The 17,207-nt window shown below is 40.0% G+C and overlaps 1 protein-coding gene across 1 annotated transcript in view; it reads right to left on the bottom strand.

Annotated features, from left to right (window-relative positions):
* Nucleotides 1–17,207, bottom strand: part of HUWE1 (HECT, UBA and WWE domain containing E3 ubiquitin protein ligase 1) — a 190,657-nt gene that overhangs the window by 41,398 nt on the left and 132,052 nt on the right. Inside the window, exons 37-46 of the mRNA XM_023743061.1 lie at nt 14,378–14,505; nt 14,076–14,157; nt 13,278–13,454; nt 12,820–12,979; nt 11,950–12,308; nt 9,050–9,245; nt 7,281–7,448; nt 6,220–6,365; nt 5,735–5,801; nt 4,137–4,351 (exon numbers count right to left, since the gene is read on the bottom strand). Of these exons, the coding sequence (XP_023598829.1) occupies nt 4,137–4,351; nt 5,735–5,801; nt 6,220–6,365; nt 7,281–7,448; nt 9,050–9,245; nt 11,950–12,308; nt 12,820–12,979; nt 13,278–13,454; nt 14,076–14,157; nt 14,378–14,505 (1,698 nt within the window). The remainder of the gene's footprint in view (nt 1–4,136; nt 4,352–5,734; nt 5,802–6,219; nt 6,366–7,280; nt 7,449–9,049; nt 9,246–11,949; nt 12,309–12,819; nt 12,980–13,277; nt 13,455–14,075; nt 14,158–14,377; nt 14,506–17,207) is intronic.

The raw sequence follows: 17,207 nt of genomic DNA on the forward strand, positions 1-17,207 counted from the left end.
TCTGCACCTTCAGCAAGTTGTAATCTTTTTGCTGGTGGAGGCTCTTGCCTTGATTTTGAGGGCTGCTGACTGATTAGGGTGGTAGTTCCTGAAGGTTGGGGTGGCTATAGCAATTTCTTAAAATAAGACAGTGAAGTTGGCCGCATCAATTGACTCTTGCTTTCACGGAATATTTCTCTGTAGCCTGCAATGCTGTTTGACGGCATTTTATCCACACATTTCTTTCAAAACTGGAGTCAATCCTCTCAAACACCGCTGCTTTATCAACTAAGTTTATGCCAAGATTCTAAATCCTTTGTTGTCATTTCAACAATGTTGACAGCATCTTCACCAGGAGTAGATTCCATCTCAAGAAACCGCTTTCTTTGCTCATCCATAAGAAGCAACGCCTCATCCGTTAAAGCCTATGATTGATTGCAGCAATTCAGTCACATCTTCAGGCTCCACATCTAATTCTAGCTCTCTTGCTACTTCCACCACATCTGCAGTTACTTCCACCACTGAAGTCTTGAATGTCTCAAAGTCATCCATGAGGGCTGGAATCAACCTCTTCCAAACTCCTGTTAATGTTGATATTTTGACCTCCCTTAATTCATGAATGTTCTTACTGCCACCTAGAATGAAGAATCCTTTTCAAGAGGTTTTCAATTTACTTTGTCCAAATCTATCAGAGAAATCATTATCTATGGCAGCTATAGCCTTATGAAATGTATTTCTTAAAAGACTTTAAAGTCAAAATTACTCCTTGATCCACTGGCTGCAGAAGGGATGTTGTGTTAGTAGGCATGAAAACAACATTAATCTCCTTGTACATCTCCTTCAGACCAGATACATTGTCAATGAGCAGTAATATTTTGAAAGGAATCTTTTCTTCTGAGCAGTAGGTCTCAACAGTGGGCTTAAAATATTCAGTAAACCATGTTGTAAACAGACGGGCTGTCATCCAGGCTTTGTTGTTCTATTTATAGAGCACAGGCAGAGTAGATTTAGCAGAATTCTTAAGGGCCCTAGGATTTTTGGAATAATAAATGAACGTTGGCTTCAACTTCAAGTCACCGGCTGCATTATCCCCTAATAACAGTTAGCCTGTCCTTTAAAGCTTTGAAACCAGGCACTGACTTCTCTCCAGCTATGAAAGTCCTAGATGGATCTTCTTCCAATATAAGGCTGCTGCTTCTACACTGAAAACCTGTTGTTTAGTGTAGTCACCTTTGTCAATTATCTTAGCTAGATCTTCTGGATAACCTGCTACAGCTTCTACATCAGCACTCGCTGCTTCTTTCCTTAAACCTCATGAACCAACCTATGCTAGCTTCAAACTTTTCTTCTGAAGCTTCCTCACCTCTTAGTCTTCATAGAATTGACTGAAGACACTTGGGGCCTTGCTCTGGATTAGGCTTTGGCTTAAGGGAATGTTGTGGCTGGTCTGATCTTCTAACCAGACCAAATAAAACTTTCTCCATATCAGCAATATGGCTGTTTCGCTTTCTTATCATTCATGTGTTCACTGAAATAGCACTTTTAATTTCCTTCAAGAACTTTTCCTTTGCATTCACAACTTGGCTAACTGGCGCAAGAAGCCTAGCTTTTGGTATATCTCGGCTTTCGAGGTGCCTTCCTCACGAAGCTTAATCACTTCTAGCTTTTGATTTAAAGTGAGAGATGTGGACTCTTCCTTTCACTTGAACACTTAGAGACCACTGTAGAGTTATTAATTGGCCTAATTTCAATACTGTCCTGTCTTAGGGAATAGGGAGGGGTGAGAAGAGGGGAATGGCTGATCGATGGAGCACTCAGAACACATACAACATTTATTAAGTTCACTGTCTTATACGGGCACAGTTTGTGGCACCCCAAAACAATTACAATAGTAACATCAAAGATCACTGATCGCAGACCACCATAAGATATAATAATGAAAAAGTTTGAAATATTGTGAGAATTACCAAACTGTGACACAAAGACACGAAGTGAACACATGCTGCTGGAGGAATGGCGTCAATAGACTTGCTCGACACAGGGTTGCCACAAACCTTCAACTTGAAGGCACAAGTTACATGAAGAGGTGGCCCAAATGCCCATGGGCCCCACTCCTGTTACATTACCTTCTCTCTCCTAGCCTGCATCTAAGGCCTCATGGCAAGTTCCTCACGAGCAGTTGACTGAGGAAGAGAAAACTCGCGCCTGGTTTACAGAGGATTCTGCGATACGCAGGCACCACTTGAAAGCATACAGAGGCAGCACTGCAGCCCCTTTTGCAGACTTCACTGAAGGACAGTGGTGAAGGGAAATCCTCCCAGTGGGCAGAACTTCAAGGAGTGCACATGGCTGTTGATTTTGCTTGGAAGGAGAAATGGCAGATGTGAAACTGCATACCAATTCATGAGCTATGAACAATGGTTTGGCTGGACGGTCAAGGACTTGGAAGGAACATGACTGGAAAATTGGTGACGAGGAGGTATGGGCAAAAGGTACGTGGACAGACCTCTCTGAATGGACCAAAGAAGTATCATGTGAATGCTGAATCAACAGGCAAAGAAGGGAGCTATTGTATTGGCTGTTGTGACTGATCCTGATTACCATGGGAAAATCGGACTGATGTTGCATAATGGAGGTAAAAATAAGTATGTCTGGAATACAGGAGATCCCTTAGGGCATCTCTTAGTACTACCATGCCCTGTGATTAAAGTCAATGGAAAACCACAACAACCCAATTCAGACAGGACTACTAATGGGCCAAATCCTTGAGCAATGAAGGTTTGGATTACCCCCACCAAGCAAAAAACCACAACCAGCTGCAGTGCTTGCTGAGGGCAAAGGGAATATGGAATGGGTAGTCGGAGAAGGTAGTTCTAAATACCAGGTACGACCATGTGGCCAGTTTCAGAAATGAGGACAATTGTTACGGATATTTCTTTGTTTTATGTTATAGTGTGTGTATACAGAAAACATCTGTTTTCCTCCCTCCCTTATCCCATTACTTATTATAAAACACAAGATTAAGAGGGGCTAGTGCGTTTTCAGTTATACGTTTAGTAACTATATGATGTTAAGTGCAAGTATGACTTTATAATCATCTTTATTTGGAGGTTATGTATAGTTTAAAGAGACACGTATAGGTGCCAAGTTGACAAAGGGTGGACTGTGATAGTTAACGTTATGTGCCAACTTGGCTAGCCTATGATTCTCAATGATTTGGCAGACACTATGTAATCACTGGAGCCCTGGTGGCACAGTGGTTAAGAGCTCAGTTGCTAACCAAAAGGTCGGCAGTTCAAATTCACCAGCCGATCCTTGGAAACCCTATGGTGCAGTTCTACTCTGTCCTATAGGGTTGCTATGACTTGGAATCGACTTGACAGCAACGAGTTTTTTTTTTTTTTTAATGTAATCACCAGGAGCCCTTCTGGTGTAACGGTTAAACACTTGGCTGGGAACAGAAAAATGGGCGGTTTGAACCCACCCAGTGGGGTTTGAACCCACCCAGCAGCTCCCTGGGAGAAGATGTGGCAGTCTGCTTCCGTAACGATTTACAACCTTGGAAACCTTACTGGGTCCTTCTACTCTGTTCTATAGGGTTGCTATGAGTCAGAACTGACTCGACGGCAACGGGTTTTGGGTTTATGTAATCACCTTCTGTTTTGTGATCTGAAGCGAGCAGCCAATCAGTTGAAAAGGGAGTTTCCTTGGGGGTGTGGCCTGCATCCAATATATAAATGGATGTGCTGGCAAAGCTCACACATTCTCTCTTTACCCTGCACTCTGCTTGTCACCTGACCTCCGGTTCTTGGGACATAAGCCTGCAGAAGTCTTCACCCTACCTCATGACCTGCAGATTTTGGATTCGCCCACCCCTGCAACTCAGTGAACCAGTGAAGGCCGCCAGCCTGATGCCTGGCATGCAGATTTTGGGTATGTCAGCCCGTCCAAGTGCAACTAAGTGAGCCAGCAGAGGCCTTCAGCATGCTGCCTGACCCATGGATTTAGGACTTGCCAGCCCCTGCACAACTGCATGAGCCATTTCCTTGAAGTAAATTTCTTTCTATATATTTAAAGACATGCTTCACTGGTTTTGCTCCTCTAGAGAACCCAGACTAAGACAGTATTAAATATTAAGCAGAAGCTGAAAATATTACCTCTTTGATCAGTTCAGACTGGCCAACAGTGTAGCTGTAGTTGGCAATCAGGGTAGCAATACCAACATAGGACCTCACCAACTCTGCCAGAAGACGAAGGATAGTAGAGGTGGGCATTAAAGGTTTGCTGCCCTTGCCTTTCTGCTTGCCCTCCTCGGAGGCCCGGTCCCCTTCTTTATCTTTCTTTCCATCTCGAGACTCTTCTGGAGTGGAAGCTGTTGAGAAAGAGCCAAACACTGGTTCAATCCCACTGGAATACTGGCAAAATCAAGCCTTAGCTGATGAGAATACTACTTTTCCTTCACTTTAGGCCAAGAGTACAAACTGAACACTCTCCCTACACTGCCATGGAAGGACTGATAGCTAAGATGACCCAGGTCAGACACGGTCTGTGGATATAACACAACACGGAGACTTTGCTCAACTGTTCACACACCTTCCACCATTTCCCTCCTCTAATACATACTCCAGAAATACTGTACTAGTAGTAGTTCCCCAAACATGCCTTTTATCCTCTCTCATCTCTTCCCTTCCATATACCTGCCTGCCATACTCCTACTTATCTAGTTCAGCTGAAATGCTGACTATATGATTTCCTGTCTCATCCAGGTGTTACTCAGATACCATTATGTACCCACTATACTTTACCCAGGAGTCCCTGGGTGGTGTAAACAGTTAAGCACTTGGCTATTAACGGAAATGTTGGCAGTTTGAAATTACCCAGAGGCCTTGGAAGAAAGGCCTGGTAATCTACTTCCAGAAAATCAGCCACTGAAAACCCTAGAGAGCACAGTTTTACTCTGACACACATAGGGTTGATGGCAAGTGGTTTATACCTTACCCAAGCATGCCTCCATCCCAGCAGCTATCTTGTATTATATAGCTGTTGCAGGTTTCTCTTTCTCATTAGACAAAGTTCTTTAAGTACAGGAATAAAATTTGATTCATTCTGATGTCTAACATAGTGGGCACTGAGGCTTCTCTTGAATTACACTGACATCACCCACACTATACAATACATATGAATACTAAACCCTCTAAAATAAGTTAATCAACATTTTATTATTAGGCTTTTTGATTTCTCTTCAGGGACTAGACTAATATTAAGTACAATGTCTCCTAACTTAGATCTCAAAGATCTTTCTTATCCAAGAAGAAGCAATTCTGGAAAAGTCTCATTTAGAATTGCTTCCACATGACATTTCACTAATTCATGGTGAGCAGTTAATGTGCTCTGTTGACACCACAGGAAGGCAGGAATCCAACATGCAAAGTTTAGAGCTAGAATAGAATCTTTGGCACCAAAGCTCTACAAGCCAGCATGGAACCCATGAAAAGAAAGACATGGCGTGGTTTAAAAAGTAGCACTTAAGAATGTTACCACAGCAACCATTACTGGGTTAGTTAAGTCACTGTTTCATTAACTTCAGCATACAGGGACCTAGTTGATCAGAACACTGTGTTCACCACCGAGAAAAGTTCACTTAGACAAGCAAATGTGATGATTATGCTTGTATTTCCCTACCCTTTGCCCAGGACACCCAGTTTCTTGCCAAGAAATAAGAACATGTGAGGGAGAAAAGCAAATCACTCGTTACCCTCTCCTTGGGAGGTCCCAGATGTGGAAGTCTCAGCAGAGGCACCATCTGCAGCAAAGACTTGACTCTATGGAAGGAAAAAAAAAACAAAACTCTTGAGGCGTTAATTTCAAAGACTGTTGCCCCTAGATGACAGGACTAGTTCCCAGGGTATTGGCTAGGAATGCTACAGATTCCTTGGCTGATCTTTTAACCATCTCACTTATACTAAAATCTGTGGGTAGCCATCATTATACAGACCAACAGATTAGGGGAAAAGACAGGGGAAGATGAGAATGAAAAATGAAATAAGAAAACATTTCCAACTCAAGGACAGAAAAAAAAATCTGAGACGCTCCAATTTTATCTTCATTTTTAGCCAACAGATATTTTAGATACCTCAAAATTAATACCTCTGAAATTACCCTGGCATAACCCTGAATACTGAGAACACATGGGCATCAGAAAAGGAGAAGGAAGATAGAAGGCTGTTGGAGCTGACTTACATTAATGGAAAAACCTGACTGTGTATCAAAGTCACTGCCTTGACGAGTAAGTGACCGGTACTGCTGGTACACATCATCACCCATGTCTTGCAGGAGCTGGCCAACCTCTTGGGTCATAACACCAGGTTTAGGATCAGATTTGTCTGCTAGCAAAACAAACAACACAAAACAAAACTCTTCTATAATTGTGCAATATTAACACTTGGTCAACTTTACTCCAAGTTGTTAGAACTGTTTATACAGTGACACTGCTAGGTTTTCATTTAAGAATAAGGAGCAATGTGGCATAAGCAACAGAGCATGGTTGAAACTAATCTGCTCTGTAAACTTTCATCTAAAGCACACACACAAAAAAAAAGAGTATGGTCAAAAGCTTCATTCTATCACTAACTAGGTCTTGTGATCACGGGCAATTTACTTATTCTCCATTTTCTTCAGTTGTCACTACCAGGCTTAAATAAACATATCAGTGCAGAGAAAGATCAATGCAATCTAATCATCACTTTCCCAATACTAAAAAAACAGTACCTCTACTAGGAGTAAAAGTGGATTTGGGATAGTGGTCTCAAAAGGCCAGGGAGCCCAGCCACACCTTTGCATGCTTTGAACAATAAAGATGTTTTCTTCTGAGGGTGAAAACATTAGGAACTTCCTGGTATTACTCCTGGTTTATTTTTACTTGATCACATGATGCTATTATCTCTTTTTAAAATTTTTGTTCACGCCTCCCCTCTGTATGGTACGTACTCTCATACAACAGAGCTCTGGCAGTCTCTTCATCCTTATCATTCAAGAATCATTTCAAAATTCCCTTATTCTAAGAAGCTTTCCTATCTCTCCCAGGTCAAGTGCCTTGCCCCAGGACTCACCACTACCCTGGCATCTATTATACTGTATGACTACTAGCTTCTTCAAAGAAGTGCACTGCATGTCTTATCTTGATTTTCAGAGTCTGGGCACACAGTGGGGGCTCACTAAGCATACGTTGGTTGAAATAACCCAGGCAAAGTAACTTATCGTTGAGTGCTCAGCCTCCCAGGGTGGACTAGCTAGCCACATACCTTCCTCTGGAGCATGGTATGCAGCCAGAGCATTCAGCATATCATAAATCACTTCTTTGATAGTATCAGGAATGACAGGCAGAGGTGAAGGCTTCAAAGGGGTTGTCTTCACCAACTGTACAGCATTAGGGCCTTTAATTCTAAGATTCTCAAATTCATCATCAGAAGCTAAGCCAAAGAGAAGGGGAGAAAAATTAGTCAATAATGATTCAGTACCTAAACTTAGTTACTGACGAAAAAAGACTCAGAAAGAGGTTTGTGTAATATACAAGCTTGGGATGGGGGCCATTACCAACCCATGTTCAAGTAGCTTACTAGAAAATCTGGCTTTTACCTTCCCTAAATCTCGCAAGATTTAATACGGCAATACCAAACAGGAGAAAGAGTACAGATTTTGGAGTTGGAGAGACTTGGTTCTATTATTGAATCATGGCCAAATCACTTCAACAAACTTCCATTTTTCTCACTCCTAAAATTCATTTAAGGATTAAGTGAGACTACATATAAAAAATGTCCAGCATAGGACCAGGCATATAGCTTGGGCTCCCAAAATTAGTTCCCCCTCATAACATTAGGAAAAAAAAGAAAAACCCCCACAAACCTACAGAAAAGTTTAAAGGCTAGTACCATAAACATCCATGTACTTTTTATCTAGAATCACCATTTGACTACCCCTACAATCAGTCTAGGAGCCCTGGTGGCAGAGTGGTTAAGACCTGGGTGGGCACTTCGAATCTACCAGCTGCTCCTTGGAAACCCTATGCGGGCAGTTCTGCTTTATCCTATAGGGTTGCTATGAGTCGGAATCAACTCGATGGCAACAAGTTTTTAAAATAAGTTTAAACGCATCTCCTAAGAACAGGGATATTCATACATAACCACAATATCACTGTAACACTCAAGAAATTTAACACTGATACAACTGTATTATCTAATACATAGTTCATATTAAAATTTCTCCAATTATGCCCCACATCTCCTTTATAGCTTTTTGTCTCCAGATCCAGAATACAATCAATGCTATTGGTGGTTATGTCTGTCTAGTCTCCCGTTTTTAAAAAACTGCTATAAAAACCTATAACACAACATTTTCCAACTTAACATTTTCCACATGTATAATGTAGTGACATCAATTACATTAATAATGTTGTACAACCATCACCAATATATGTTTCCAAATTTTTCATCACCATAAACAGAAACTCAATGCTTCTAAACAATGACTCCTCCTTTCCCCCTGGTAACCACTAATAAATTTTGGTCTCTACACATTTACCTATTCTTCTCTTGATCACCTTTTATCAAGAAGACTTTTTTCGTTTCATGACTTTAGTATTTTTGAAGAGTTTAGGCCAGTTCTCTTATAGTATGTCCCACAATTTATCTAATTGTTTTCCCTCATAATTAAACATTTTTGGAAAGAATATTTACATAGATGATGATGTATACTTCCCACTGCATCACATGTTCATTTGTTCTTCAATTTATCACATCCTTTATAAACTATTAACTGTATATAAACCCTGTTGCCCCACCAAGACAAGCTCTTTGAAGGCAAGAACTGGACCGATTCTTTGATATCTCTGGCAGGGATTACCACAGGGCAAGGTGTAGAGAAACTACTGAAATATTTATTGAATTGACCCAAATGATCAGTGAACGTCTAAGGAGGCTTTCCAAGTTATAGTTCTCCTCACAGAAAATCTCTGGAGTTATACACTAGGCCATATGGTGCAGCATCTCAAAGGCCAGGTGCAAGTGAAACTTACCAGTTCCTGAGCCCCGAGGGGCTGGAAGTGCAATGCGGATACAGCAGTTGGCCACTTCCGTGAAAATATCTGGATTGCGGCATGCAGCTGGCCCAAGGACACGAAGGATGTAGTTGATCTCCCGAGAGCCAAGGCTGCCAGATACCACACCAGAAGTAGTGCTACCGGCTCCACTTGTAGCTGCTGAGCGAACAACCTAGTAAAGAAAGGGAGAAACACTAATTAAAGACCCTTTTCTGAAAACATGATTGCAGTCAAAGAAGAGTTACCAAGGACTAAAATAGTAACCAAGCTCTTCCTATTGTCAGTGGATGAGAGTTTTGGATTTTTGGGAAAAAGATATATTCGATCTTTCAAATCCCCTCCCTTCCCAATTCAAAAAAAGTGGCTAATAAAAAAGTTACAGCATTCACTATATACCACAACTATTAATTATTAGACCAGACTGCATGTGATCTTTATAGAAATAGGGAGATTTGTCAAGACCATTTATCATCCATTCAGATTGTAGCTCCCACACTTAAGTGCCAGTTCCTAAGCATCACAAATCCTATCCCAATTTTAAACCACAATGGTCCAAAGTCTAAAAATACATAGCATTGATACCTACTTAGTACATAAGAAAAACAAACTTTTTCTTTATGTCTCAAATTCAACCATCAGTCTCAGATAATGATAGCCACAGGAGATATCAAACTATTCATGGAGTTTGCTTTGATATCACATGGCTTAGAAATTGCTATGTTTTTGCTCTTCTGATAAAATTACTTGTCAATCATGGAAATACAGGAAAGTATAAGAAAATAACTCTATTGTATTTTCCATTATCCATTCCTTTGTGAACTATATGCTCATAAAAATAAACATCTTTTAGAATTTTAATGCTTTTCTTACCAAATCATTCATGCTCTTTAGTCAAGCATATTAACTCTGTATCTTGCCTGTTTGGCTACAATTATAAAATAACTTTCATTTTTCAAATAGAGAAATATGCAATTTCACTATAAAGAATGTGCCATAATTTATTTATCCTGTTCCCTATTGCTGGACATTTGATCTCTAGCTTTTTGATATTACAAGCAATTCCACAGTGAACATTCTGGCATACTTGACTTTAGTAATTAGATAAATTCTTAGCCATAGAATTTCTAGGTCAAAGGATATCTTAAACTGACAGTACCAAATTGCCCTCCAATGTGGCTGCACCAATTTCCACTCCTACCAAAAGTAAGAGTATGCCTGGTTCTCCACACCCGTACCTGCAATGGATATTATCAAGTATTTACATTTTGCCAACTTGATATGTTAACACTGCCACTGATCTTCCTTTGTCCCCCACGCCCCCAAACATAATTTAAGATTAGAAAGTCTTTTCCTCATCCAGCGAGGACCTACACTTTCTTTTAGCATTTTTATGGTATTGCTAAGTTTTTAGTTTTAAAGTCAGAACTGTATCTATATACAGTTGTTTCTTCCCTGTTAGGCTGTCCCCTGACCCTGCATTGTACATGCTGCCTTTAACAGTTCTCCTTCTCTTGACTTTGCACATGTGAGGTGAAATCAAACAGGCTGAGTGAGGAACTGTGTGAAGAATCTGAGATGAATACTTATATACATATAGAATTATAAATTGGTACCACCTTTTACCTTCCTGTCAAGCAAATTAAAAAATGTTTATATCTTTTGATCCAATTGTTAGGAATCTCTAAGGAAAACAATATTAAGCATGGACAAAGCTATTTGCAACACTACTTAGAAATGTGGAAAACAATGTCCTGAGAGAGGAAAATGGAGGTTAAGTTTGGTAATGCTCATATGATGAACACTGACAAAGAATTTCTTTGAAGGAAAGAGAATTTTATAAAGTAATGAAGAGGAATAGCCTTACAAGTAAGACATTTACTCACCCAACCCCATTATTGTCTTAATGTTACAAAAGTTTTTGTAATAACTGTCATTTCTTTCACTGCTTTAAAGATTTCCCACAATAATCATATAAGACTGTTCTCTGATCTTCACAATGGGCATCTGTAAAATGCTTACCAAATCACCTGTCATGTCATAAACATTCCAAAAACTTTATTATTTTTAGAACCCTAAAATACAATGTTTTGAAAATAGGCTCTTGGGTGAATGTCTAAGTACTCTTATGAGTGAATGATCTTTAAGGCATAACTTGGGGAGGCAGGTATCCCAGTTGCTCATTAAGTTTTTGGCTTTTGGCTTGGTTCAAGAAACCTACATTACCAGAGAGGACTTTCTAGGTAAGAGGAGTTACTATAGTAAATTTAAGAGTAGCAAATATATTTTCTAGTCTTTTTTAAATATCATTTAATAGGATAATCTATCATACCTAGAAAGCATCCAAGCACACAGCTGGGAAATTTCATGGGTAGAGGTAACATAGTACAGTTGATTCTCATTATTCACAGTTTCCGTATTTGTGAATTCACCCACTTGCTAAAATTGTTACCCCAAAATCAGTATGTGCAGCACTTTTGCAGTTATTTCAGACATGCACAGACAGCTGAAAAATTTGAGTCACCTGACCCATACGTTCCTGGCTGAGGTCGAACAAGCCAACACTCTGCCTTCTCATACTGTAAATAAGTGTCTTTTTCAGTCTATTTAGTGTTACGTTCTTCTTATTTTTGTGCTTTTTGTTGGTGATTTTGCTGTTTTAAATGGCCCCCGAGTGTAATGTTGAAGTGCTGTCTAGTGTTCCCAAGCCCAAGAAAGCTGTGATGTGCCTTACGGAGAAACTACACGTGTCAGATAAACTTTCGTTCGGGCATGAGTTATAGTGCTACTGGCTGTGAGTTCAATGTTAATAAATCAACAAGACATATTAAAAATAAGGTGTCTTTAAAAAGAAACACCCTGACACCAAAATGACTCACCTTTTCCATGGTATGACGGAGGGTGCAGGGATCTTCAATAATGTGTCTTAAGAGAAGGGTGACTAGAGGAGTAAACCCATTGAAGCCTGAGCTCTGGGTCAAGTTCAAGATCATGCGGGTACTCTTCAGCTCTGCAAACATCATGGCATATTTGTGGTCCCGTGTAAGTCTCAGGCAGAGACGAAGAGTGGCATGCAAAGTATCTGGGTCCACAGGGACTCCCAGCATGCTCACGCAGGCCCGGATTAAAACTGTCACCATATCCTCTGTCAGGCCCTGGATCAGGATCTCCCCGACTTTGGTTTCTTCCAAGCTTGTCTCCTTTTCAGTGTTCGTACTCTCAAGGGCCAATGGGGTATCTACAAATGAGGGAGGAAAAAAAAAAGAGTTTAGACAGTTTAACTTACCATTTCCTTCCACATTTCTCCCTCCTATGTAACCAGCTGAGCATTTGGGTCCTATTAAGAGAAACATACCAAACATCTATTCTAAGGTCAGATGAAAGGCAAATAAAGAAAGATGGTGCATCTTTAAGTTGCCAAGCAATCTGATGGATAAGAAATCACTCACAATGAAATTGGACAGACCTTAAGCCATAAAGGTACCCTAAACCAAAACCCAAACACATTGCTGTCGCATTGATTTTGACTCATGGAGAACTCATGTGTTACAGAGTAGAACTGCTCCATAAGATTTTCTTTACAGAAGCAGACTGCCATTGCCTTTCTTCTGTGGCACCACTGGGTGGGTTCAAACTGCCAATTCTTAGGTTAGCAGCCCATCACAAACTGCTTGTGCCACATAGGGACCTAAAGGCACCCTAGATTTATATAAAACATTCCTTGAAAGAGTCAAATGAAAAGTCCATACCACTAGCTTTATTTTCTTTACGTTTGATATCCATTTCTTTGCTTTCTTCCAGCGTCTTCTCTAGTTCCTGTCCGTTACTGCTTTTAGAATTTTTATTCAGTCGTGGTACTCTGAGAAGAGTCAGCATCACTGGGCGTCTGTTCCCTGTTTCCTCATTAACCTAGGAATTCAAGCAGATAAAACAATTCTCTAGCAAGAAGGAATGGGGTGGGGGAAGAAGGACCTCCCAGGCAAAATGTTGCAACAGGAAGGAAACCTGGCAATTCACCCCATCCTGATCATTTACAGAGAGAAAACTTAAAGGCCCACAGAAGGAAAGTGGCATACACAAAACTCTACAATGAAATGTAAACTTTTCAATAGCATAGATACCATTCCTAGCCACTACTAAGTGAGGAAACATTTCCTAACCAAACACCTAAAATCATCTTCCCCTCTTAAAGTGGGTTAGCATGTACCTGCACCATTGTTGTGAACTGGACAGTATATCTTCTCCGGCCTGCAGTGAATCGTACACTTGTCTCTCCAGATTTCCAGGCAGAATCAATAGTGCTGTTGTTGCTTGCACTGTAACTACACCAACGTCCAGAGCGGTCATCAAACCAGCGCCAGTTGTTGCTGTTGGACTGTAGGTACTAAATAAAAAGAGCACAAAATTACTTTGCATTTCCTACGAGGCTAGCTCTTAGAAGAAACAGTAGCCTTATCAAGTGTTCATAGCTGAGGTTAACCCCAGAAAAAGAATTATACTGGCCATTTCATAGATTTTGAGAACTGAGAAGTTTTCATGCACATGTAACCTTCGCATTTCTTAGCCTCTCCCTAGGTAAAAAATCTTGTCCTCATCCAAAGAATTTCCTTATCCTGCCATCCTTCCCTGTTTCCAAGTGTTTTCCCCCAAAGGGAAACATTCATCTTAGATGTACTGGAACAAAAATTCTGTTTCTAAGAAGGTACTGAGGTAATGTGGCATATAACCACCTTCATATAAGGAAGAGTCATTCCTCCTCTGGAGAAAGCACACCCCTTTAACATTTAACTTCCAGGGTAAGTTCTTGGGCCCTTCAACAAGCAGTTCTGTAAAAAAATTCAAATTTCCCATTCAGAAGAGAAACTTAGCCATCAAGATCCTTCAAAAGACTTAAACCTTGGTTACAGGCCTTTCGTTCTTCACTACTCTCCTATATCCTCTTCTGGTCTATCCTTGCCTCTAGAAGCTAAGCACTTCTGCCAACCTTATACCATGTATTACTTACCTTAGTCATTTGGGCTCTCCTTTTTGAGGAGATGGCTGTCTTTTCATAGAAATCAATCAGGAGCAACACTGGGGTGATCCACCTAAAAAGGAGAAAAGATTTGTTCTGGGCAAGCTAGGGAACTGCACAAATTGAAAAAGTGTATCTTGGTTTCATCAGGTACTTTACAGTCTTCAAACCTCAAGAGTACCTGAGATTTGCCCTATACATGCCTCAGAAGAGTGCCCGATTCAGGCCCTAAGCTCTAGCTGCCCAAGTCCCAGAGAACAGAAGTGAAACCAGGATAGATACAGGTCACTCACTTTGGGGTCTGGACCTCCTTTTGCTCCTTGGCGGCCTGTAGGCAGGGCTGAACCACTTCCAAGAGTTTGATTAGGACATTAAGGATGCCACTAGATTCAACAACCCAAGCACAAGGTAGCTTCAACTCCTGATTAATAAATCAAATGGGGAAAAAATAAATAAAATAAATACCAACTTCTACTCAAGTATGAAGGAAACAGGAAAATACAATGTATAGGAAAACACAAGGATGAAGACCAACAGGATTAGATGAATTCAAATTCCACCTCCACCACTTACCAACTGTGTAATCTGAAATGAGTTACTTAAACTTCTCTAGACCTTTATTTCTTTATGGGTCAAAGGGAATAATATTTTCAATATCTAGGGTAATTGCAACGATTAAATGAGGACACACACACACGCACACGCACCCGTACACACAGTGTGCTCAACACAGTGCCTGGCCACATTAGTACACGTTTAATACGGGAACGGTTATTACTATCTTTGGGGATTGTCATCTAGACTGTACAGTCTTAACTATGTTGAAGTTGTAAAAGCTTTTGATTTACAGACAACATTAAAAACTCCCTCAAAGAAGATGGAAAGGATGCTTCCTCCCTGATACAGTAATAACAATTAAATACAACCAACAGTTAATGGTTCTCCTTACTGGGGCTACACAAAAGTGGAAATGATTGAAAATAATTAAAGTGTCCAACAATATGCAATTATTTAAATAAATTAGGACACTAAAAAGGTAGAATAATGTATACATGACATGGGAAAATATTCAAAATGTAATACTGAGAATAAAGAACATAAAACTTTCTACACAGTCTGATGCCAAATGTCTAAATGCATACTGAAGGACTAGAAGACATAAGACAGTTGTTTACAATTATTTTCTCTTTCTTCAATGTGGTAAAATATATGTAACATAAAACTTGCCATTTTAATCATTTTTAATGTACAAGTCAGTGGCATTAATTAGGTTCACAATGTTGTGCAACCACCACCACTATCTATTTCCAAAAACCCTTTCATCACCCCAAAGAGAAACTCTGTACCCATTAAGGAATAACTTCCCACTCCCTCCAGCCTCTGGTAACCTCTACTTTCTGTTTCCATGCATTCGCCTATTCTAGATATTCATGTAAGTGCAATCATACAGTATTTGTCCTTTTTTTGTGTCTAGCTTATTTCACTTCTACACTATTTTACATCCCCACCAGTTAAGTACCAGAGTTCCAATTTCTCCACATCCTTCCCAACACTTGCTATTTACTGATAAAAAACACCACCCCAGTGGGTGTGAAGTGGTATCTTATTGTGGTTTTGATTTGCATTTCTTTAATGATTACTGATGTTGAGCATCATTTCATTTGCTTATTGGCCATTTGTATACCTTCTTTGGAAAAATACCTACTCAAGTCCTTTGCCCATTTTTAAACTGAGCTGTCTTTCTGTTGAGTTATAGGAGCTCTTCATATATTCTGGATATTAAACCCGTATAAGATATATGATTTGCAAATATTTTCTTCCCATTTTGTAGGTTGTCTTTTCACCCTCTAGATTATGTCATCTGATGCACAAAGGTTTTTAATTTTGATGAAGTCTTACTTAGTGATTTTCTCCTTATAGTATAATGCTACTGGCGACTCCCAGCATTCAGTACTTTGATACCTTTCCCATGTGTCTATTTACAGGGTGCTATGATAATAATTGTCACTTCTATCATAAAAGTCTCAAGACTGTAAGCACACAGTTTGACACATATATTGGACTTATCTCGAGTTACTGAAAAGGGTTTTTACTCCATTAAGTTCAGATTTTTCTGTTAAACATGATGAGCTACAAAGGAAGGGTCACTTGTTCAAGATCAATTGCCTTCGCATCTCTACGTTGGTTAGAAAAAGTGAGATGTAGCTCTATGTCAGGTGCAAATCACTCTCTGGTCGCTATGAGTTGGAATCGACTCAATGGCAGTGGGTTTTTTTTTTTTGACCCTACTAGTTGGCTGCTGGAGCTGTGGTGGCACAGTGGATAATAAGAGCTTGGTTGCTAATCAAAAGGTCAGCAGGTCGAATCCACTGGCCACTCCCTGGAAACCCTATAGGAGAGTTCTACTCTGTCCTATAGGGACACTATGAGTCGGAATCAACCTGACGGCAACGGGTTTGGTTTTTGGGTTTTATTTGGCTGCGAATTACTCAGTACTGTATTCCTGGCATTAGCTGCTATCTGTGATGCTCTTGGGTTACCCTAGAGAGGCCAAAAATATTCCATGATCAAACTATGACAGTCATCTAAAACACTCTTCTTTTTAACTACCACTCCCTCAAGCCTTTAAGACTCCATCAATTAATTACTACTTTGAGAAGATGCCCTTCTCTCACTATTCAGAAGTGACCCTTAAGCTTTTTTTTTCTTATCTCTTTTTTTTTTAAATTGTACTTCAGGTGAAGGCTTACAGAACAAATAGTTTCTCATGAAACAGTAGTACACATGTTGTTTTATGACATTGGTTAACAACCCTACAATATCTCAACCCTCTAACTTCTCAAACTTTTTTGGTGAAAATACACATAGCCAAGGATACACCATTTCAAAAATTTCTACATGCACAGTTCAGTGACATCAACTACGCTCTTCCAATTGTGCTGTTATTCTCACTTAAGATGAAGGCTTACAGAACAAAATAGTTTCTCATTTAACAGTTACTACAAATGTTGCCCTATAACAATGGTTAACAATGTCACAACACATCAACAATATCCTTACTCAACCTTGGGTTCCCTATCACCAGCTTTCTTGTCCCCTTCTGCCTTCTGGCCCTGGTCACTG

Source organism: Trichechus manatus, unplaced genomic scaffold (assembly GCF_000243295.1).
Source record: "Trichechus manatus latirostris isolate Lorelei unplaced genomic scaffold, TriManLat1.0 scaffold00233, whole genome shotgun sequence".
In the NCBI taxonomy this organism is placed as follows: Eukaryota; Metazoa; Chordata; class Mammalia; order Sirenia; family Trichechidae; genus Trichechus; species Trichechus manatus.